This window comes from Myotis lucifugus, unplaced genomic scaffold (assembly GCF_000147115.1).
Source record: "Myotis lucifugus unplaced genomic scaffold, Myoluc2.0 scaffold_51, whole genome shotgun sequence".
NCBI lineage: Eukaryota > Metazoa > Chordata > Mammalia > Chiroptera > Vespertilionidae > Myotis > Myotis lucifugus.
Genome location: NW_005871099.1, coordinates 1,286,794 through 1,312,323, shown reverse-complemented (window position 1 = coordinate 1,312,323; position 25,530 = coordinate 1,286,794). Strand labels below are relative to the sequence as shown.

At 35.6% G+C, this 25,530-nt stretch overlaps 1 protein-coding gene across 1 annotated transcript in view; it reads right to left on the bottom strand.

The window, feature by feature from the left end:
- SEMA3D (semaphorin 3D) overlaps window positions 1–25,530 on the bottom strand; it is a 191,521-nt gene that overhangs the window by 47,584 nt on the left and 118,407 nt on the right. The window contains exons 6-8 of the mRNA XM_006088678.3: window positions 21,267–21,360; window positions 18,567–18,695; window positions 9,228–9,370 (exon numbers count right to left, since the gene is read on the bottom strand). Coding sequence (XP_006088740.1) covers window positions 9,228–9,370; window positions 18,567–18,695; window positions 21,267–21,360 — 366 coding nt within the window. The remainder of the gene's footprint in view (window positions 1–9,227; window positions 9,371–18,566; window positions 18,696–21,266; window positions 21,361–25,530) is intronic.

The window sequence follows — 25,530 nt, the reverse complement described above, 5'->3', positions numbered from 1 at the left end:
GGTTCTCAAAGCAAAAATACAATTTTTCGCTTAAAAAAAGAACTCTAGTGTTTAGAGATGACTGTTTTTCATTTGTCATTGGAGAGTTGAAATGGAGAACATGTTTTTCAAGCTACTTCCAAAACTTGTAAAAATTAGAAATGTAAGATTTGGATAATAAACAATATTTTTTAAAAATCCCATTTCTAAGATTTAACAGATTAAAATGAGGTAAATCTAGACATATTAGGCAGTCTTTTTCAGGTAGGATGAGAGTTCATTAAAAATAAAAAGCTAGAGCCAGCCCCATAAACCCTCGCCTAGGAATTTCTGACAGGAAAACAGATGGTAGTGGAGCAAAAGCACATCTGTAACTCGTGGGCTCTAAATCTCTCATTTAGGTTGTAAGTGACATGCTAAAAGTAAGCAAAAAACCACAACCTGGCGGAGATCAATAAATACGGAAAGTGTCATCGGCCTAAAAACACAAATCTTCAAAGGTAGCAATTGTCCAAATAGGACCATATTTCAAAATAGACAATGCAAGGGGAATTGAGGCAAAGGGCTATTAATTAGTCCCCCCCCCACCCCACCCCAGGCAAGTTATGTGAAAGGGCCATCCAAACTGAATTCCTGGCATGGACAAAGGAAATACTGCAGAACAAAAAAGAGAACTGGCATAACCTACCGCTGGAATCCGGTGTGGGCTAGCATAAGTAAGCTAATGGACAATGCTTCCAAAAATGAACAGAATCCAAAAATAATGCAAAACAGCCTTGAGGCGGAAAGTTGTAAGCAAACCTCACTGAAGTGACTGGAATTTCCACACATTAACTTACAGGGTGGTTCTTCAAGGGACACACACACACACACGGCAATGAACATCAGATAGACAGAAATAATAGTACCTAAAAGGACTAACTTGCAAATAGAGAAATTTTTTTTTCAGCGGGTTTATTTCACGTTTTTTCACTTGTAGGTTCAGTCAGCATTTCTTACCTTACCAAGCAGATCTGTGTGATTTACCACCTGTGAGAGCAGTCAAGGGTGTAAGGAGCCCCATTTAGTGCTTGAAAATATCGGTTGTTGTACAGAATCAACAAATCATAGAGCCTGGCAAGGACTTTAGAAATCATTCTAGGCTAAGTCCCATACCCTATATAATAAAAGCATAAAATACAAATCAACCGAACGGCCGAACAGCAGAACGACCATCGACCATTGAGATGACCATCCAGGACCTCGTTATGACACCCACTAGTGCCAGACCAGCAAAGGCAGGTGAGATGAGATTGGTTGGGGGCCCTGCCTCCCTCTGTGAGAGAAGCCCGGGTCCCGGGTGCCGGAGAGAAGCCAGGTGCCAGCAGCTGGGGGAAGGAAGGCCTACTCTTGCATGAATTTCGTGCATCGGGCCTCTAGCTTTAAATATGAAACAACTGAGAACGTAGTTTGACTGGATAGTATTGACACAACTGAAAGATAATTCATAAGTAAATGTGTTCTGCCATGTGCAATAAGCATATTGGATTTGAAAGAGATTCTGTGGATGATGAAAGTATTTTTTCTCCTGAGACTGTCATTGATCAACATACCCTATGAAATTATCTTCCAAGTCAATCTCTTTACTATGTAGTATCTCTCCCAGTCCATACTTTTTGTCCAAAATTTGCATTGTTCAAATTATTGATACAATTTCACCAGACATGTCTCCAAATTCTTTTGACTATGTCCAGAAATAAGATCCAAATATTGCTAAAAATGAGGGCAAAGTAATGACAGTATATTCAGCCTTTAAAACTAATAAAATATTAACTCTTTCCAGAAACCTTTGTAACTAACCTGTCTCCAACCTTCCACTACACATATACTATCACTCTTCCTCTCCTAAGCACAGTTAGTTGAACTGGCTCCAAAAATGTGCATGTATGACGTGTGTGTGTGTGTACATGATTTTTGACATTTAACTCACTCTGGTATGGCCATGTACTTACATTATTTACAAGTCAGTCTCTTAGATTGTTAATTGCTTGAAAACAAACATCTAAGTCACCCTTCCTCAGCTTTCCAGTACCTTCCTCAGTGTCTGTCACATTCAAATTCATATGATCTCACATAAGCCTTTCCTTTGACTGGTAAAAGAGTAATGCGAGAGATGGCTGTCCTCATTTTCTAAGTTAAGAAACTGAGCTGGGAAGAAGTAGAGCAGACATGTAAACCTAGATCTGATCTCAAGCTGAATATTCATATCACTTGGGCAAAATTATTATCCTTACTGCCAAATATAACACCAATTTTAAATATATATATATATATATATTGATATCAGAGAGGAAGGGAGGAAGGGAGAGGGAGAGTAAGAGAGAGACATCAATGGCGAGAGAGAATCATTGATCGGCTGCCTTTTGCACACCCCCTATGGCAGTGATGGCGAACCTATGACAGGCATGTCAGAGGTGACATGCGAACTCATTTTTTTGGTTGATTTTTCTTTGTTAAATGGCATTTAAATATATAAAATAAATATCAAAAATATAAATCTTTGTTTTACATGGTTGCAAATATCAAAAAATTTCTATATGTGACACAGCACCAGAGTTAAGTTAGGGTTTTTCAAAATGCTGACACGCCGAGCTCAAAAGGTTCGCCATCACCGTGACCTCCTAGGTTCATAGGTCGATGCTCAACCACTGAGCCACAATAGCTGGGCCTAACACAGATTTTTAATCATAGTCTTACCTGACTTCCTTTTGGTGTTGACATTACTGGCAACTGCTTTTTTCTTTAGAGTTTTTTCCTTCTTTTCTTTGACTTCTAACAATATTTGTGCCCAGTTCTCCAACTAGGAATCAAACTATTTCTTCTCAATTGTCTTTTTAGACATTTTCAGTTGTTATTTCTTAAATGTCATTGTCTCTCAGGTTTTGTCTTTTCTATTTGATCTTGCATTACACATTTTCTTGGGCAATTTCAGACACTTTAATAACTTTAAGAACCACCACTATACTGGTGATTTCCAAATTCATGAGTCTAAACCAAGCATGTCAAACTCACGGCCTGCGGGCCACATGCAGCCCACTACGAATATTTTTGTGGCCCAGCCAATATAACAGTATGTACGAAACATTTTAATAAAAATTTTATAACTTAATTTTTACAATACCCTGTTATACATAATTATTAATAACCAACTACAACATTCACTAATGCCTGATTATTATAATCGTGTTGCATTCATTTCCCTTACATGCCTTACGCTCAGGCACACGGTTTCTCTCCACTAATACTAGCAGTGAATATTTTAGCAGCCGATTGCCACGTCATTAGTCTTGTACTGACTTGTTTGGTGTGCGCAATAGGATATATTTTGCTTTTGGAGAACAAGAAAAATAGGTTTATTTGTGTTACGCTTATTAATTTGTGCAGTTATTCAGTGTCTGGTAAGTTAATGTTCAAGACAAAATATTAATTTTTATTTAAAATGCTCTATTATTTTATGTTAACGATTACTCATTTATTTCAGCCCTTTGTATTCAGCATGTCTCTATCAAAATAAACCTATGTTTCTATGAAAATTGAAGCTTTTGTTTATTTGCGGCCCACATAAACTTAAACTTCGTTTACTTGGCTCGTGTTAGCCTTTGAGTTTGACATGCTTGGTCTAGACACTACTGCTGGCTCTTATTTTTCAAGTGGATATTATGACAGCATATCCCAGAGCCACATCAAGTTCAACATGTCCAAATATGAAACCTATGCCCATAAAATTTTTGGTGTCTCTTGTCCCCAAATTTCAGAATGTATCTCTTTGCACATTTTCTTAATCTCTGCCTTATCTTCTGGAAACCACAATTACTAAGAATATAGGAGACCTTGTCTATAGGGCAAGTACCAAAGTCTCTGGAAAAGGACTAAGGGAGAATTAAAATGCATTGAAGACCTAATGGGACAGGAACTTTTGCAGACTTGCATATACTAGTACATGGTGGAGTCAATATCTGCAATGTCAGTCAGTGTAATTTTTAAACAAGAAAGATAAGGCTTCTGGAGACTTTTGAAATTGCATGTATGTTTTAAAGGGAAAACAGTCACTATCATGATAATTTTCCACTTATTATAATCCAGTCACAGTGAATTTCTTTTAATTCCTTCAATGCTTTGAAAAACCCATCTCTGAGATTTCACATGTGCTTTTTTTTCCTGCCTAGAATATTCTTTTTTTAGTTTATTTTTATTGTTGAGGTTATTACATATGTCTCCCATCCTCCCCCACCTTTGCTCCCCTCCACCCAGCTCCCATCCCACCCCTGGCCTTCACAGCACTACTGTTTGTGTCCATTACGCATTTATGCACATACGTTTTTTGGTTAATCTCTTCTTGCCCCTCCCCCCCTTCCCTCTGAGATCTGTCAGTCTGTTGCATGCTTCCATGTCTCTGGACCTATTTGTTCATCAGTTTATTTTATTCTTTAGATTTCACATATGAGTGAGATCATGTGATACTTGTCTTTCTCTGATGGGCTTATTTCACTTAGCATAATACTCTCCAGGTCCACCCATGCTGTCTCAAAGGGTAACAGATTCTTCTTTTTTACAGCTGCATAGTCACATAGTCCACCTGGAATATTCTTTTCCATATCTGCCATCATTGCCATATAGTTTCCTAATCCTTTTCAACATTTGGTTCAAAAGCCACTTTTTCAGAGATGCCTTCCACTCATTTTTCCTAACTGCACCCTTTGATTTATTTTATTATAGCATTTACCACACTTGCCAATTATATAAACATAATCTCTGTTTCCTTGTTTAATGCATATATCATCTACTAAGTTGTAAACTCAATGAGTACAAGTATAATGTCTTTTTTCAAAAAAAACTTCTATAAAACTATTGTTTAGCATAGTGTCATACACAGGGTCAATTATCAATAAATGTGTTAAGTAAATGAATGCTTTGGTAGTCTATACTCCTATTGTAACCAGTAGCCACATGAAGCTATTAAAATTGAACAACATTAAAATTCATTTCCTCAGTCGTACTAGTCATATGTCAACACGAACAGCCACATGCTACTGTGTTGGGGAGTACGGATGTGGAACATTCCCATCACCACAAAAAGTTCTACTGGACAGCACAAGCCTACAACAAACAATTAATAGAGTGGTGATAAATTAAGGACCTCTTAGAAATCAATACCTAGATTCTATCTTAGAAATCTCTCTTGAACTTACCCATATATCTTCATTCCTACTATCTTTAGAAACCCACCTAACATGTCTCCCAGGCACAAATATTTCTCAACCCAGATGCATTCCTCAAATTATTGCTAAATATATACTACCTATCAAGTCACTTATCTGCTTAACACATTTACAACTTCTCATTGCCTACAGCATAGAGTTTAAACAGCTTAACATAGAAACAAATTTTCTTATCTTCCAACTAACCACCCCAAACTCAAATGGCATTGCTTCCATTTATACCCCTGAGTTCCACTTGCATGATTTCACTATTCTGGAAGCAAATTATACTCTGTGGCAATGATGCCTAAAATACCCGTTGCCTCCCCTTTAGGACACAATTTTTTAGCTTCACTGAATTGCACATAGATTTCTCAGCTCTAACCTCTACCATATTATATTGAGATTATCTTTTTATATCTGTTACCCTCACTGTACTATGAGGTTTTAAGGAAAAGGGATAGAAGCTTACTTACTTCCCAGTGCTTAGTGAACTGCATTTTGCATAGAACTTATATTTTATTGTTGTTGAAAAATAAAATAATAAAATAGTGAATAAATGGGTTATGAAATTTAAAAATATTCCCCTTATCTGTAAAGGATTCTTTAGTCATTCCTGCATAATTTCAACTACTTTCGAAACCCCCTCCCCATCAATCACTATAGACTACTCAGTCTGAAAAGAAAATGTTTGACTAGTCAATAAAACAACTTCTACTTTAGTTTAGGAGCTGAAAAAGTGGAGAGCTCTTAAATTGTCAATAGTTTTCCATTGGGCTGAAATTATCCATTAAAAATTAAAACAAACAACAATTACAGCAAAAACAAAAAAAACCCTGAATATTTCCAAATAAGTATGTTCTATGGAAAAATCCTGGTGGAAAAATAATACAAAGAACTCCCAGGTTAGTGAAAAGCTCTGTACACTCAGTACAGTCTGCACAGTTAACTTAGTTCTCTAACATGATCTCTTTGTTCTGAGATCTTTGCTTGTGTATATCAAACTTAATTTGATTTCATAGCAAAGATGCATTCTGTTATTTATTATTTGTTGAAAAAAGAAAAACAATCTTATACTATCAAATGGGGGTAAAAAAACAATAAAGAGGAAGATACTCCAAATAATGTCAGAATAATACTTTTTATGTGAAAAACATGTAACAGCAACAATGATGATGCTGACTTTGTTCATAATTTAAATGGAATATCCCATGGCTGACACTTAAAGTCTATATTATATTTTTATTAAATAATTTTATAAATGGTGCAACCAAATTTACTCTTAATATATTTTTCCACCTCTAAGGTTAGCTTACAGTATATTGACAGTAACAAAAACATTACTCAATGTCATAAATTAATTTTTATCAACTAATTGGATTAAATCTATCAAGAAATAAGTATTGCGCTATTAAAATTAAACTTTTTGGCTTTTTGCAGGACGTGACATGTTAAAAAGATTTTTAATCTTGTCAGTGAAGTCTCCATTTAGAAATGCTCTCTTTTTGCCACACATTAATCTTAAGTTATTAAATAAAGTTGAAGCCAATGGCAGAGTGCATTATAATTGAGAAATTACAAAGAAAGCATTTAGAACCAAATATTGTAAACTTTGACCAATAGATCATACGTGAAGTGGGAAATTCAAAAGATGGTATTCAATTAAAACAGAGATTGAGTAGAGATACACTAATGTGAGAACCTCTATTATATCTTTTTTTTGAAGAAAACTCATCCATCACATGTCCTTATTTGATCTCACAATTTGTTAGCTTTTTATCCAAAAACAATAGCATGACAAAATCTTGCTGTGTGGCCTCAGAGGTTTTGTGATGGGAAGACTCAAGTATTAGAATTCTCTCGGCCTTTTCAGTTTTATAGGACTTTGTTCACAGTTTAAACAAAATATCCCATGGCTGACACTTAAAGTCTATACTATATTTTTAATAAAGAATTTTATATATAAAAGGGGCAACTAAATTTCTTTTTAATTTATTTCTCTACCTCTAAGATTAACTTTCAGTATATTGATAGTAGGAAAAACATTACTCAATATCATAAATTAATGTCCATCAATTAATTGGATTAAATGTATCAAGAAATAAGTATTGCACTAGTTCATATAACATACAGTTGTTAAACGAGTTAATCAGAAAGTGACTCTTAAAATGCATTTAATTGACTGCAATTCTCATGACTTCTTTAACATAGCTCACTTATACAAATGTCCTCAATCCACAGCACAGCCTTTCAGGGTCAAAGGCACGCTTCAGCACACCAACACACTAGCAATGGCCATTCATCTCTAGTCAAGAGGCTTCAAGTCAAGAGGCTTCAAGAGAAATTACTGTGAATTCTTAGACTCTGACATAATAAGGATTTTTTTTAGAAAGCCTGTCCCCTGGGGGTAAAGGGATCAATGGGAGACAGCATTATGGACTAGGACACTAGGTAAAGAATCACCTGTGCTCACAGGTTGGCCTCACGCAGAAGTCATGTTTTCATTAGCACATTTAAGTGCAGTGATGGTTTGTATTACTGTCCCTGGAAGTGCTCAAAAGCCTGAGGGCACAGCTTGAGACAAAAAGGTAATAGGCTCAGATAGATGGAAGAAAACAAAAAGTTTGAAAGACCTAAGCAAGCTTCCCACTGAGAATATGTATTAGCTTAACAGCTCTTCCACTAGATAACTGAGTTAATACTGAAGGCGCATATCTATTTAAGAAAAGTGATTTTGCTCTGGCCTGGGGCAATTGGTTGGAGTGTTGTCCGGGACACCAAAGGGTTCTGGGTTTGATTCCCTGTCAGAGTATGTACCCTACTTAGGTAGGGGGATCAATCCCCAGTGGAGTGAGTACAGGAGGCAACCGAAGGATGTTTCTCTCTCTTTTTCTCTTTCTTCCTCTCTCTCTAAAAATCAATATAAAGCATGTCCCTAGGTGAGGATTGAAAAGAAGAAAAAAAGGAAAAGTTATTTTAGTAAAGATAAATCCAACTAAAAAAAAATACACTAAAGTCATAAGTAGATCCAGTAGCATTATTATTCCACAAAGCTTGTATTCACTCAAATGAGAGCTTTAAAAAAATTATATATATATATATATATGTTTTTAATTGATTTTAGAGAGAGAGGAAGGGAGAGGGACAGAGAGATAGAAACATTGATGAGAGAGATATACTGATCAACTGTCCCCTATCGGGGACTGAGCCCAAAACCTAGACATGAGCCCTGCCAGGGAATCAAACCAGTGACCTCCTGGTTCATGGGTTGACGCTCAACCACTGCGCCATACTGGTTGGACCAAATGAGAGCTTTGATGCCACAAAATGGAAGTGTCTCATAGAGTCTCTGCATTTTCCTGTAATTTACATAAAACAGCAGTACTAAAAAAAAAATTATGTTCTTCAAAATAATTATTGCATTTTGATTTGTTTGCTCTTTTTTCTGTTTATTTCATTTTCTTTCAGAACCTAATCTAGATTAATGTTCTAATAAGTTCATTATTATAATACTAGAACCACATTTTCAACTTATTTGACCCAGGTAAAGATATATAATTTTAGATGTGTGATGAGATCTGTGTTTTGATAAAAATACACGATATGATTCTTTTAGTGTTTAACTTACTCTAGGGATTATTAAATTGCTTTCAATTTTTAAATGAGATTATTTAATGTATAAGAACATTTTAATCTCCACAAATTAGGACATGCAGTGATTTTACTGGAATATCAATAATTAGCAAAAGGATATAGCATAAGTGAAAGGAGTGAGGTGCCAAAGAGACTCAGACCTGGGCAACAGCTCAGGCACTGGAAAAGGAAACTGTACATTGGAAAGCTAAATCATTTTTTCCCCTTTTCCTTTCAGATCTAAAAAATCATGCATATAAGATAGTATGAGTATATCTTACCAAGTATAAGTAGTGGACACTAACTTTTACTTCCCCATTACATGGGTAATTGTTCAGACACATACACACATGCTTAAGTAAAATAAATATATCTTGCCTTACAAACTCTTCCAACTCGAGAAAGAATTGTCTTATCCGAAGTACTGCCTTCTTGAGATGATTCACGAAAGAAGAAATATATCTTATCATCATCTGGATTATAGGTGTCTGGTATGGGGAAAGTCCCAATAAATTTGGCACCTGTTTGAAAGAAAAGAAGCTATAAATTAAAATACTGAAATAATTTAGCCACAATACTATTGGCATCTTTTGTATGTAAAACAATTAGCAGAATTAAAAAAAAATGAACCCTGAGTGGAATGTGGGAAATGAGACAGAGAAAAAATAAAAATGATACCCATAGAAACATGTATTCGCATGAAGAGGTCCTGAACAAGTTATGGAGGAACTCTAGAGAGCAGGTGAGAACATGACTGGCTGATATTCACACTGTTTGCACCTCAACTAAATTACTTAACTTACCTTTCACACCTGGAGATTCTATGACTTGTATTCTTTTATATGATGGAGTCACTGCTTTTTAGACACAATAACTATTGTAAAAAGCTTAGGAAAAACTATAAACATACCCTAAATTGTGTTATATTAGGAAGTTATTTGCTGCATTTTGTGTAATTGCCAAAGAGGAAATTATGAAAAAAAAACCAACAACAAATAGTGCATGGATCAACTCCAGTGTAGGCTTGGATGACATTCTCTCCAGGTTCATATCATGTCTTTGCCACCTACTGGAAAGGTGACCTTGGGCAAATTATTTATATTCTCCATGCCTCAAGTTACTCACACCTAATAGGAGGCTACTGATATCATCTACCTACTTGGATAACTGATACCATGAATTAATATATATAAAGTACTTAGTATCTGACAGTGACTGACACATAAGTGTTCAATAAATGTTTATTATTAAGATGATGATTACAATGATAATCATTATTATTATTATGACCACAAACCAGAAAAAATTGTGCACATACAAGCAATTATTAGTATAATATGTAGTGGCTAATAATGAAATAGTTCTAAAAGTGCTGCATGGAAAAATGTCCATAATACAGAGTAGGTAAAAAACAACAACAAACATTGGCAATACTTGAAACCCTTTGCTAGTTCAGAAATAATCCTTTTGACTAAGACAGTGGTTGAGAAATAAAGAAAGGACTTCAGCTAAATGGAAAATACTAGATACCTGGAAGGAAGCACAGAGCATTGTTCAGGGAATAGAAGCAGCAAACAAGAGAAGATAACCCTACACACACACACACACACACACACACACACACACACACACACACACACATATATATAATAAGAAATTAGAGGTAAGAAAGTTCAACACTGCCTTCTCTAGAGATTTGCCCAGGGATCTGATTGTGGTGTACCCTGTTCCCCCACAAATGCAGAGCAGTTCAACAGACAAAATTTAATGTTTGATTCCAAGTGATGGGTAGTTCAGTCTTTATCACCCCAGCTCTCTGGGTCAGCCTTGGTCGCCCATCCAACTGTTTCTCTGCTTAAATGAGAAGTGTTGAGAGAAAAAGGAGGGTGGGGAGGATGTGGGCACCAACTTTCTCCACTTTGTTTTTATTATTCCCTGTTCTGTTCCTGGAATTTAGAACTCCAATGGATTCCTATGCTCCTGATAGTCTCACTTTCATGTGATCCTAGATTATATAAAGTTTAATTTTAGAAAACTATGTAGGATGCTTTAAATTTTCTTTTCTAATTAATCTTAAATTAGCAAGATCCATTAACAATTCCACTCAAGGTTTTATGATTTTTCCCCCCCAGCCCGTCTTTTAAATTATTGATAAATTACAAATACTTGGTTTTGAATTCCTGAGCAAAGTAAAAGTTCTTTTGTTGTGACAAATGAACACTTCTCATTTTTTATTTAAATACATTATGTTTCTTTAAAAAAAACAAAACTCTTTGTGGAAATAAATTTTCCTACAAATGCAGTATTAAGATTTCAGCACATTCATGAAAACAAAAATGATTTTTAATTACTATTCTGTACAAGGCACTTAGAACAAGAAAACTGGTAGAATCAAAGAATGTAAAAAATTAATAAAACTAACTCTTCACTTCAAACCGATTACAATCGAGATTAAGGAAATAGTAACATATGGCCAAGATATATGGCTAAGAAGGCCTGTCTTGATGTTTCCAATGACTTAAAAGGGGGTTGAGACAATATAGGCAGAGAAAAGACAACCAACTGTGGGCTCCCATATACACAGACTAGACATTAATAATCATCTATAGAACTTTTTTCAATTTGCAGATGTCTCAATTCAATGCCCGGGCCCTGGATGGAAATCTCCAGTTGCATTGGCATGTGTATTTTTAAAATGTAGTTATATACAAAAATAAATAAAACCTTATAGGTGATTCTTATAAGCATATAAGATTAAGAGTCACACATGTAGATGGCCATTTTATATATAACAGATGGTCTTATTGTGTCTATTCAGTGACTTTTAGTTTTACTGGTTTTATTGAACTCTCTTTTGAATGTTGATTATTTTTCTAGTACTGTAAGAAAATTGTTTTGGAGTACACCAAGAAAGTTGAATGGTAGAAGTGTTTAAAGCCAAATGTTTACTAAATGAAGAAATCTAATTAGGGGAAAAGAGTATCAAATAGTACTCTATTCTGTGATTTAAACAATATGCATATTTATGAATTAAAAGTACACACATGTTTCAAGAATAAAGCGTTTCTTTTTTGCAGATTCAATTGAGGTCCTGTCTTAGAACATTGATGTTAGTATTTCTTGATAGAAACTTTCCTGACTTGCTGCCTAATTTAGGTAAAAATAGGTATCATGTAATCAGTATATGACATGCACTGTTGCTGAATTAAATAATATAAAATTATGCCAATAGACACCTGGGCTCTATTATACCACATTTTCCCCCTTTGGCATTTGAAACACATGTCCTGATAGGGGTGGAGTTCGTACTCATGCATTTTCACAAATGAACTTTAGCATGACAGCAAGAGCCACTGCCAAGTGAAGATGGAATAAATCCACAGGGCCTGCAGTGCGCATCGCTTTCATTTCTCCCTCTGAACCTCTCACCCAGATGAGCTCACCTACACAAGGACAATGTATAATGACTTTCTTACTTTCTTTTACTTCTCACAACACCTTTTTTCTAAAAAAAAAAGAAAAGTTATTCTTTTGTGTGGAAGGAGAATTTATAGCCAACTGAGTACTCCCAAAGAAGCTGCAAATAAAAAACTGCCTCCATATGTTAAAAATGAAAAATTAAAACAAAAGTTCTTCTTTACTTCATGGAAGGAAACAAAAACAGATGCAACTGAGGTGTCATCATTTGTTTTCATTTTCCATACTTCAGTTTTTTCCTAAAATTCTCATAAAAACTCCACTGTGTTTGAGTGACCACCCTGACTTGTATCTATATTCCTAGTTATTGGTATGTTCTAAGGTAAAGTTGAGAGAGAAAAAAAAATGTGGAATCATCTGTCTTCATCTAGAACTTCCCATAGTATTTCCATTTCACCTTTGTGATTTTTTATTCTCCTGTTAGGTATTTAATAGGCGGATTCGTTTCTCAAAGAAGGCATCAGGACTCATACTTAAGTCTTTTGGAACTGGGTTAGACAAAGTCATCGAGAAATTCTGACAAGGATCCTTGGACTAGTAATGATACCATAATAAATAACCCAGTTATGAATTTACTGGAAAGGAGCAAAGGGAAGGCCAAAGTTTATAGGCATGCCATTTGTGCAACTTTACCAGGAAGCTGCAAAGCCACTAGTCTGTTCCTGGAAGATCGCTGGGAGAAGAGACTGGATAGTAGACACATGCCAAGTAGGGTCTGGATGATATAGGGAGCAGATCAATGGCCAGAGTAGGTTTGGCCACTGCAAGCGTCGAAAGATTTAAGATACATAAGCTCCTAAACCAAGTTCTCTCTCTTGAATGCTGGGCTCCAGGCTCTCTTGTTGTAGGGGCTGTGCCCCCTGTATTTGCCCACATGGCTCAGGGCCATGTGGACCCCACACAATGGACTGATGGATTAGAACTAGTCTGATGCTGTGTAGGACCCAACTCTACATGGAACAGAAACTCTGTACTCTGGCTTTGCTTTTAGCTCTGCTGAATCCCCAGCTGCACCTCTTCCAGGACTGGTTTAAGGAAAATGGGACTTTGCAAACCAAGGGATTTAATTCCACGAAAATAAAGCTTTCTACCACACCTCATCCTCCCGGAGGGGTCTCCAGAAATGCTTATTCCAGTGGTACCCAAAGAACCCCACTCCCACAAGCAACGGAGAAAGGCCATCCACACATTTCTCCACTAACAGTAAGTGCAGAGGTAACTGCTATCACACTGGTTAATTCCAGGCAGGGCAAAGAACAAAATATGGCACACACATGCATCAAGGATTTTAAACTCCCTATGAGGTTCAGTAATAAAAATGGACTTATTAAAGATTCATTTAGTATCATATTTTCTAAAAGGTTAATTACTTAAAATCTGCATCTTAATAGCTAAAATACTCAATTGCAAATTTAATTTAATTCTTAAATTTCATTTCATCTTAACATAATATCAGTTTACCTTACGAGAGTTTACAATTCAGCTGTGGGCAAACTACGGCCCACGGGCCGGATCCGGCCCGTTTGAAATGAATAAAACTAAAAAAAAAAAAAAGACCGCACCCTTTTATGTAATGATGTTTACTTTGAATTTATATTAGTCACACAAACACTCCATCCATGCTTTTGTTCCGGCCCTCCGGTCCAGTTTAAGAACCCATTGTGGCCCTCGAGTCAAAAAGTTTGCCTACCCCTGGTTTACATCATCACAGACATGCAAAAAGAAGAACTTTAAATTGCAAATGAAAGTATGGAAAGCAAAATTTAAGAGAAAATAATATCTTAAAGGAATATAGTACAATCTATAATAATAAAAGTGTAATATGCTAATTAGACTGGATATCCTTCCAGACGTCCCAGACAAAGCCACAGCAGGCAGGGCTGAGGCAAAGGCAGCAGAGGCCCCCGGCCATGGCGACAGTGGGCGGGGGCCACAGGCGGGGGCTGGGGCCAAGGCCTTTGCAGGAATTTCGTGCATTGGGCCTCTAGTAATGTAATAATATATAAGAAGAAATACAAGACATTGATCCTATTATTTGAAATATCAAATATCTGTCAGATCTTTCAGCCTGGCAATAGTTTTATTAGACCCAGGATTGAGTTTTACATCTAAATGCCAAATGAATAGTAAGGAAAATTTACACATATGTTGCAGTATGCTATTGTGGGCTCTTGTACATCATTAATAAACAATATACTTTAGACCACAGCTGTTTAATAGAAATGTCCATGATGATGAAAATGTCTTATATCTGTGCTACCCAATAAGGTAGCCCCTAGCCCATCTGATTATTGAGCACTTTACATATGACCAGTGTGACTAAGAAACCGAATTTTAAATTTATTTAATTTTAATTAATTTCACATGTGGCTAGTGTCTACCATATTGGTTAGTGCAGCTATAGAGTAATTAGGCTGTGTCATTAACTGTGTTAGGTCCAGTGCTAAGGAAAAAACTGAGCTTTTGGTAGCCCCATAACTGCTACCAAAATAGGAGTCAAGATTCCAAATTCAGGAGACCTGATATGCCGCTCTTGTCAGAGGTTGGTATTGTAATGGAAGGATGGGTCTGGTACTTAGGAGACCTGGACATATCCCTTCTTCATACTGAGTCTCAATTTGTGGAGCATGAGGTTGAATAAGATAATGTCTGAGATAACACTCATTCCCAATAATCAGCACAGCTCCTCTAACAATCACTGTGCTTTGTCCCCACCACTGCTGACACTAGCTGATGACCCCACTGACCTGTCTCTGGATCTGGGCTGACTACAACTGAAAAATGCTCCTTCTCAGAACTGAGGACAGAAACTCTTCCTAAGCAAGCTGATCTTTTTAGCCTTAGTATGTCAGGTACGTCCTCATCATAAGAATTTCATAACGTTTGTGTAATTTCTCCCTTGCTCTGTCCTAGCTTCCATGGACCGAGAAGCTAACTGGGTCTCTTGAAGGACTCACTGTGCTCTTCTTATTCCAGCCTACTTGTCCCTTAGCAAACCTCTGACTTAATGCTCACACTGACTGACTCCGGCTAGACCAAAATGATGTAAAAAACAATAAAATAATGGCAATAAACCAGAGATAAGGTGATGGAGACCTGTAGGAAGATGATGGAAATGGAAAAAACAAGGTCAATTGATATTTTGAAGGAAGTAAAGGTCCTTAGCAAAAGATTAGATAAAGGGTGAAGGAGAGGAAGGAATCAAAGATAATTTCAAGGTAACTGGGTGGATGAAATTAAGAAAGTTAAGACAGCTAAAAATCAGGAAACTGGAAGTGAAGGATAGGTTACAAAGGGAAAACATGATAATTTTTAAGTTAGACTCATAAAATTTTAGATTTTAGATACAATAGTCTCTTATATACCTATTTCTACATCTCTATCTATCTACCTATCTATATATATGAGGAAACTCAAAGGATCACTAAACAACTTGTAAAAGTTTCAAAGCACTTTTGTAGTATAATCAAGGCTAAGGCTTAGATATCTTTACTCCCATATTAAACAACCATTTCTTCTAATCTGGGATGAAAATATAAGATATCCAAATAAATATTTTTAAGGGAACTCAGTTCTAAGAAAAGGCTGGAAATATAGTTTTAGGAAACACTAGAACACAAGAAACAATTTCACAGAATTCAGCACCCTGTGAATACTTTTATTATTCCAAATTTTCAGACGAAGAAGGATTTGACCAAGGCCACAAATAAGTGATGGTAAGTATTTAAACCAAGGCAACTAAATTACACATAAACAGAGCTATAATTTTTATCTAAACTGAGGCACATTTGAGAGTTAAAGAACAGATTAAAACTGGAAACATCCAGGCAAATCAGGTCATATGGCACTCTTGTCACTAATCACTAAGCAATCTGCCATAAATGCTCTAGAACCATAAATGTTCTCCCTCAGTCTTAATCATTTGCCTACATTCAATCCATTGAGAACTTCTGCGGTATATATTTTCTCCTACCTTCAATTTCTTCCTTTCTGATGACTTTAATTGCAATTTTTCCCCAGCATCCAAAATGTTATCCTGAAATCTCCCTCAAATTCTTCTATTCCCAAACAAATATCTTCAATTTCTAATATTTATTCCTCTATATTCTCATGTCCACCTCCACTGCCACTACCTTTGTTCCTATTCTATCCTTATTTTCTGCTTTTGTGCGATTGTCTCTTATCTTTCTCTGTCCTCTTTCTCCTTTAGTCTTCCCCTCATGCTATTGTCAGTTACCTTCATCAAAAACAAAGATCTGATCCTCTAACTAATATCAGGGAATGGGGCAGGGGGTCAAAAGAAACAACCTTCCAGTTAAAAATAAATGAGCTTTGGGGATGTAAAATATAGCATGGTGACTATAGTTAATAATATTGTACTACATATTTTAAAGTTGCTAAGAAAATACATCTTAAAGTTCCCATGACAAGAAAAAAAAATTGTTAACTATGTCTGGTGATGGATGTTGCTACATTTACTGTGGTGATCAATTTATAATATATACAAATATAGAATCATTATGTTATATACTGCAACTAATATAATGTTACTTGTCAACTATCCCTCAAAAAGATAAAATATAAATTAAAAGATAGATAACTTCTCATTGGTTTCTGGATATTTACAGCTTTCTAGTTTCATATCCCACTCTCTTATGCCTCAGGCATTTGTCATGCATGAGGTTAGCAACCCTCCTGCATAATCTTTTCAGGCCCAGTGTATAGAATAGCCGGTAGTATGCCATAGGCCCTCAAATGTTGTTTATTAAAAGAATGTTCAACCAACTCACTTGATCTTAGCCAAAAGGTCAAGAAGTGACAAAATGTTCAACCAACTCAAAGGCTTTCTACTTTTGCCGTGCTTTCCACATGGCCCGAAGAACAAATCTGCTAGGCAAATAATAGTTGAATAAATATTTCCTATATTTATTGTTCTAGCAGTATTCAGACTTCTTTATGGATTTGTCACAGTTAAGGAAAAGAATTGAATAATATTTTAAATGGCAATATAATGATATTTGCCATCCCAAGACTGGAAAATACAATCTACATTTCACTTTAAAGCCTTAAGTATATCTTGTTACCAAGCAGATGACTAAATTTTCTTTTGGTAAAATCTATGGAGTTCCTCTCAATTAAGTATTTCCACAAAACCTCACAAGGCTCAAGAAGATAGTCCTGCCTTGCATGAGTGTTAAGAAATCACTTAATTGGGGATATTCTAAATTTGTGTTACCTATTAATGGGTTCTATTTTGGTCAATGAAATTGACATTGTTGTGTAAACAAATGGATCTGGAAGTTTTGACTAAAGAAATGTTTTTCCCTTTTGTTTATATTGTCACTCCTTGAATGACATGGAGAGATAGAGAGATAGCCCCTAGAAAGTCTCTAACCTGGCCTCCTCCACTAAAACCCAATATTTATGGTGGGAATGAGAAACGCTGCTTGCCTGCTTAAATAGCAATGTTATGTTATTCTGCTATGCAGCGGAATAAAGTCCTATGTTGATTAGAAAACATTAACGATAAATCCTGACTTGTTGCAAGGCAGTAAGAAAAAAAAAATCCTTGCATTGTTCCTTGAATTAAATAAATATATTTAGTCTTTGTTTTGTTGTTGTTTTTTCTTTTCTTTCTTTTTTTTTTTTTTTGGAGGAGTTTGTTTGTCTTATTGAAAACTTGGAATACTGTATGACCCCCAAACAAAAAAGAAATCAAACTAATGTCAATATCAATATGCTTAAAATTTTGGAGGGAGATGTCTTATCCAAAACATAATCTTTAAACAAAAGAAGTTAGCATTATAATCTAACCCCTTTCTAATTTGCTCATAGACAGAATTTGACTTAGTCATCAAAAGACTATAGGAGAAAGATTGCTAACTTGTAGCCTAGCTCTGCAGCTTACAAGTTGTAAGATCTTGACCAAATTACTCAACTTCTCTCTATCTCATCTTTAAAAATTTGTAATAATTAAATATACCTCATAGGTCATTAAGAATATTAAAAAATCAATTAGAACATAGAAATGTCAAGGACAACAGCACACACTCAATAAATGTCAGTTATTATTATTATTATATATATATAACATGTATAACTTTGTGAGAATTTATTTCAAACTTATTTTAAAATGTTGAACTAAATTGCTTATCCCAAAACGCATCTGAATGAATAATAATGACTTTCCTATCTTTCCAAAAGCAAGGCAAAACAATCAAAAGTGAGAAAATCACTAACCATTGAGCCAGTAGTGCTCTGAAATGTCAGTTCTGATGTAATGGTGGTCTTGAGTAGGCCCAAGGGACCGCGTGAATGCCGTATCTTTGCCAAGGAAATCAGAAGCTGTTCCAGAGTAGAGGTATTCATCTGGGTGGGAGAAAAGAATACATAAGACTTCTAAGAGTTTACCAGCAGTACTATTTACAATATACTAATTTCACAGCATGAAACCAAAGATGTTTATTGCATAACATCAGAATATATTTAGGCTATAATTCATAAATTTCACATTCAGATTTTGAAAATTTGCTTAAAGAAAAGATAACTCCATAAATGTTGGTAATCTGATGCTTTAAGAACTTTACATGTATTGGCTTCTCTTATGAATTAGCTCTTCTGCCCTTCTCACAAATAATTCAATGGTATATCATAATTAGGAGTTTCTCATTGTAACAACACAAAGAAATATTAAAAAGTAAATGCCATAATGAGGAATGGATTGCGTAATTAGTATTTACTTAACAGACACAACCTCAATGACCACAACTTTTCTTTGCCTAATCTCTGCTGAAAGGGAGCTTTCAGCACTGAAGTCATTCTTTGTAATTATAACATTTTACATTCCTTGTAGCTAGTCATGTCTCTAATAGTTCTGATAAACAGGAGTTCCTGAAAGGGGAAAGAAGGGAATGATGTTGCTATTACTGCATACCAAACTTCTTTGTCCTGTTATTTATGTAAAGTGGATATCCATGAATGATGTTGCTATTACTGCATACCAAACTTCTTTGTCCTGTTATTTATGTAAAGTGGATATCCATGTTTTATGAGAGAGAGGGGAGAGGAGAGAGAGGAGAGGAGAGGAGAAGGAAAGGGAGGCGTAGGAGGAGGGGAAAGAGAAATGGGGCTAGCAAAGAAGAAAGAGGCTGAGAGGGGAAAGGTTGGTGGGAAGATAGAAGGAGGAAGAGGAAAAGGAGACAGGAAGGAGAGAAAAAGACGACAGGAAGGGGAAGAGAGTAAAGGGAGATGGGGGTGGGGGAGGTGTAAAGAAAAGGATTGGAGGGGAGAAAAAAGAAGAGGGGTGGTCAAAGTTCCCCAATGATTATTATCACATTGTCGGGGTGGAGGAAGGTAGCAGAAAAGAATGCTATCCCTATAGTAGAATGTGTTGCCTTTTTGAGAGCTAAGCTACTGCAAGAAATCTTCATAGTCAACTACTTTGGGTTAACCTTAATAGACCAAAATTAAAAATGGCCAATCTCTACAGAAAATTTAGATTTTTTAAATGTCTAAATGAAAGAACAATAAAGACATTGTTTTATCACTGAAGACCAATTTTCCTCACAAACATATATTTAAATTTTGCTTTTGTATAAGTGATTCAAATACTTTCTAAATCCTCTGACGATATCCATCTAAATGCGTTTTTACTAAACTAATTGACACAACACAACCTCAATTTAAAAAAAAGCACAAAATAGAGAAATCCAGTAAATAATGTAAATGTACATATGGCACTGCTTCCATCTCTTAAAACATTCCCTTAAAATATGTGGTAAATGGAAACGTTTCATTTGGTGGAAAATTTTTAAAAACACAAGTACAAAGAAACCAACATCAACAAAGTCATTGTGGAAAAAGTTTGGTAAGAGTAAAGGAAACAAATTATTACCTTCAAACAAAATTTTAACTATTTGAACATTTTTGTCAGAAAAAAATTGTATGTTTCAACTCCAAAACTGAATCTGTAGATCCAGGCTTTAAAACTGTCTTCCTTGTATTTAAATTACTTAGAGATTCTTAAGAGGGGTCACCGATGCCTACCATCTATTGTTTTTTATTAAGGGTGTGTTAACCCTCCTTGACAGATTAGAATCACAAATCATCTATCTCATTTTTTAGGATAATGACTGAACATTAGTCACGATTTTCAAAACACACAAAAACACAGGCTTTCACTTCAAAGGGAGTTCACCAGTTCTCACTAAGTGAAAATTAAAATGTCATGGTGCTTCACTCGCAGAGACTATTCAAACATTTGATAGACAAGCTAAATAAAAAGAGAATAAAGTCACGAACTAAACCAAGACAAAAGGAGTTCTTATAATGGTTGAAATGTTGTGCCGGCATTCCTCAGAGTAGACCAGACCACACAGCACGGCGCTCTTTAAACAGAAGAGTCTTCTCATAAGAAAACTTAAGATGTATACAAAGCAAGAGAAGACTAAAAATTAGTGAACATGTGAAATTTTTATTAGCATGTGAAATCGGGAGAAAAGGTATCCTATTATCTGTACTCTATAATTTGATTAATTTATTTGATTAATTTATCCACTTATGTCTTATCATTAATCCTTCCACTTAAGTCTTAACATTTTCAACATATTATGTTTAAGGAATTGCTAAATTTATGGGGACACAGCTTAGCAAAGATAATCTGAGACATTGAAGTGTAAAATTTAAGAACAAGTGAGTGTGTGTGATTTGCATTAAAAAGAATTCAAGCAGAGGTTCATGTAAAACATAACTGTAGACAGTAAGGATGGCTGAGACCTCACTTTATTGATAAGGATGCTAAATATAGAGAGATTTGGCACTAAAACACTATGGTCAGCGGAAGACTCAAAAATAATCTTTAACTCAATATAAAAATGTAGTTTAATCTACACATACCATTTTAAAACACCTAAAGCAAGAACTGCCTGTCATTGATCTTACCTGTCATTACTGAAGCAAAAGGCTGCTGAGGATCAAAAGGACATTTCAGTCTGCCAGACTCCAAATTGTGTGTGTCTAGTTTGAACATAACTTCCTGTTATGAGAAATATTAACACAAGTGAGATTTCTTAAAATATCAGAATCAGCAAGAACATAGGAGATAAGAACTAATAACTAACTCATTAATTCAACAAAAACTGATTGAGCATATACAGCTTGTGCATCATGCTGTGCTCCTTAACTCTTTAGCAAATGTTATTACTGGCAAGACTCAATCTCCATGTTTTGGTTTCTGTTTGCCCAAAGTAATAATAATAATACGGAATGGACTTTTCTGTCAGAAGTACTAATATACTCAAAATTTATGTAGTCTGGACCACTGTCATTATCAATATCACCATCAAACACACATATTTCTTAAGTCTAATAAGTAATTTGTTGAGCTTAGCAAGCCAATTTCCTCATCTATGAGATAAATTTACTATAATATTTATACTTCCATAGCTATTATGGTCTATTTACCTAAGCATCTGCAACTATTCCAAATTACTTAAGCCTTGTTGTACTTTGTAATTTTAGTGACATAAAATGTTTTAAGGTAGGAAGTTCATTTTCATAGCTGTTGATGCATGTGGGCAAAAAATATCCTGTTACAGTATTTTCACTGTTATGAAAACACTGTACACATTAAAAGCCACATAGTTATTTTGGCTGAAACATCTATTTGTACAATAGTGGCCACAGACACTGAATGACATTGGCATATTTTAATACTCAGGAAAAAAATAACATCTTAAGTTGGACTTTCCAAGAAAAATATGAATGTATAATGAATACGGTCCCACGAGCTTGAGTGGTTCATAACAATGACAACACTACCCTACAGCAAAAGGGCTGATGACTCACCCTGCCTAGGCACTAGAGAAATCCAGCATTTCAGCCATTCTCTCTAGATGGTGTAGCTACAGAGTTGTATCAGAGCACACATACATGTCATAAAAAAGGACTATTCAGTGCTAGTTCTCTAGAAAGCAAGCAATGAAACAAAAGGGATAGAGGAACTGGATTATCTATTGTATTATCTGCCATGTCAGATGTTTTTCTTATGAACAAGACCAACAGTAGCTATTGCCTTTAAAAAAATAGCAATAGTAATTTAAATTTCATGATTAACAATTGTTATTCTACAGTTCCAAGTAAATGCATTTTAATACTAAATAGTAAGGTTCCTAACAGCCAGTAGGTACTAACCATGGGCCAGAAACTTTATGTATGTTGTCTCAGTGAATCCATGCCATAAGCCTAATAATGAAGCTACTCTGAGAATTCCAACTTTACAAGAGAAATATTGAGGATAGCTTCAGCATCACATAGCTAGTAAGAATTAAAGCAGTAGTTAGAACTCGCGTTGTCTCCAAAGTTCATGCTTTTAACTTTTAACTAATGTAGTCTCAGAATTCAAACTCATGAACTTAAAATGTGTTGAAATCAATTTATAGTAGCCTCACAGTGACCATGCCCAAGGATGTTTGATTAGAACAGGTCAGCTAATGGCAAGCTATGAGAGCAGAGACTAGGCATGGAAAATAGGTCTAGTGCGAATACATTTAGGGCTGCTTTCCAACTGTGGATGAGGCTAAAGGTATGTCAGGAAAAACACACCTGTAGATAGTGGTTCTTAAGTGTGTTTAAATATTGTTAAGGGAACACTATTCTTCACAGATCAAACAGAAGTGTTGACTCTAAAGCCTATAATAGGATATTGTAAAGGGTTGGAAAGTAAGCTGAATCCTGCTGTGGCAGAAGATCAGAGTGAAAAGCTAAAAAAAAAAAACTAAGAAAATATCTGAGAGAATGTCACAGTTGATGCAAAGTACTAAATACTCCCTTATAATTGTACAGACTTCTGTTTTCATAATGCAACATTTCATTAAATTCTCAAGATAAGCCCGTAAAATGGGTTTTTGTGCAGGCCGAGGACAAGGCCTCTCTTATAATCTCCTGGAGAAAGGAGACAGTGGGGAAGCAAGTTTCCCTGGGCCAGAGTCAAGGACACCAACAGGAAGATGATGTAAAAAATAATGGTTGATTAAATGGGCTGCCTCAGATAGACTGACTGCTTTACATGGCGCTCTAACTTTTGAGACAGCTTCAACTTCCTTAATCTAACTATTTTTGCAAAAAGCATCTATCGAGGCTGCACACTGAAATATTGTTGAAACAAAGCAAGAGTGATAGGAAATATTTAATCATCACAACTAGGCAAAGTTTTTATCAATACTTTTCTCATTTAAAGATGAGATTTGCATCAGGAGAAGGAAAATAGAATATACTTCCAATATAATTATATAACAGCTATCAGGCACTCCAAGTTTTGAAGACTCCAAGTTTTGAAGAATACATGTATATGTATATGTATATGTTTATGTATATGTATATGTATATGTATATGTATATGTATATGTATATTACAATACTTTTGAAATCCTTGCTTTTGTACCTTTCTGTGCTTCTGTGGGCTATTACGGCTGAGTATTAAGTGGCTGGAATGAAGCAAGTGCTATGCCAAAGCCTATACTATAATTTTCTCATTTTGTCCTCAAAATTACTCTGTGAGGTAGTTAGTATTGCTATCATTGTTTTGCTGAATAAACAGAAGCTTGGAAAGCTTATGCAGTGTGCACAAGACCATGGAGCTGGTAAGTGACTGCAGCCATAATTCAAACTCTGGCTCCTCGAGCTCCAGTGATTAGTTGTTGACAGCAGCCCTGACTTCTGTCCTGAAATCCAGATCCAACTTCCCACTGGCATGACCTACTGACCATTTCTCAAATGCAGTACGTACAAAACTAACTCACCAGTCTCCCCACAAACTTGTTACTATTCTCACCTCAGTAAATAACACCACTCTCCAACTCACTGCCAAACGCAGAAATCTGGGATTCATTTGAGCTTTTTGACCCTTCTGCCCATTGCCCCAGCCACACTGAACAGGAGTCCCCAGAAAGGGGATTACCCATACTTCTCTTCTTCATCCCTGTTATATATTAGTTCCCTTTTCTCAGTCACCTCCAGAGCAACCTTGTCTATTTTGAAAATGGAAGAGCCTTGTAAATTCCCTCTGGAGGAACAATGAATTCCTAGGACTAATAATTCATTCACAAAGTTAACAATCTTCAAGCAGGGCTGACTACAATTACCTGTACTCCTGACCAGCAGCAAACTCACAAGGCTCCATATGCCTGTGCACTCATAATTCTCTTATTCTCACAGAACTTGTAAATTTCACTGCCCCTGGGCTTCTTGACAGTCTGAAGCTAAATAATTAGCTCCATCTAAATTCCTTTTCAGCACTTGTGACTTTTAGGAGCTAAAGAACACTCTTTGCATCCCTCAGCAGGTTGTGAGTTTGGCCTTTAGCCTCAGGCCTCAAAACATATCCAAACTGTGGGGCTATCTCATATAATTACACCCTGTGCTGTGAGCTACCATTATACATTATCCTTCATCAAAGCTAGCCAAGAGAACATTACACAAGCAACAAAGAATGATGGATTCAAGTTGCCAAGTCTCCTAGTGGTTCAGAGATTTAACTATCAGGGTTGCTTTATTTTCAAACAGTTGAATCTGGGCTGGTTAGACAAGTTGGTTAGAGAGGAAAGTTTATCCAGCCACAGTTGTGAATTTGATTTCTGCATGAATCAATTAAATCAATATAAAGAAACCTGTTCCATAAACTCAGACTTTAATATCAATCATGAAGCCAATTCTGCAAATATGCGTGGTTACTCACAAGAAGTATATACATAAACATAAAGATGACAGTGCAACCATCAACCTATACAAGGATACACTTTAGAGTACAGGTTCCAAAAGCACAGTTGTGCAAGCTTGGTCTAGAGACTGAGTGCTTTGGTTGAGTTCTTTGCTAGAGCATTTATTAGTTGGGTGATCTTGGCTATGTTATTTAATTCCATTGAGACTCAGTTTTTCGTAACTTATAAATTAGAAGTGATACAGATACTAAGTTCATTACGAGTGTTGTGAAATTCTAAGAAAACAATTCATGTAAAATGTGTGGTATAATCCATGACACACAAAAACCTTCTGATAGATTAGTTATTAATTACATTTCTGAAATCTGCATGTTTCTCATTTATTGAAATGCTCAGAGAGAGCTGCTATACATTACTCCTAATTAATGTATACTTTATTTCCACTATGTCAATTTGGTCCAGCAGAAATAATGGGTTCAGTGTGCTAA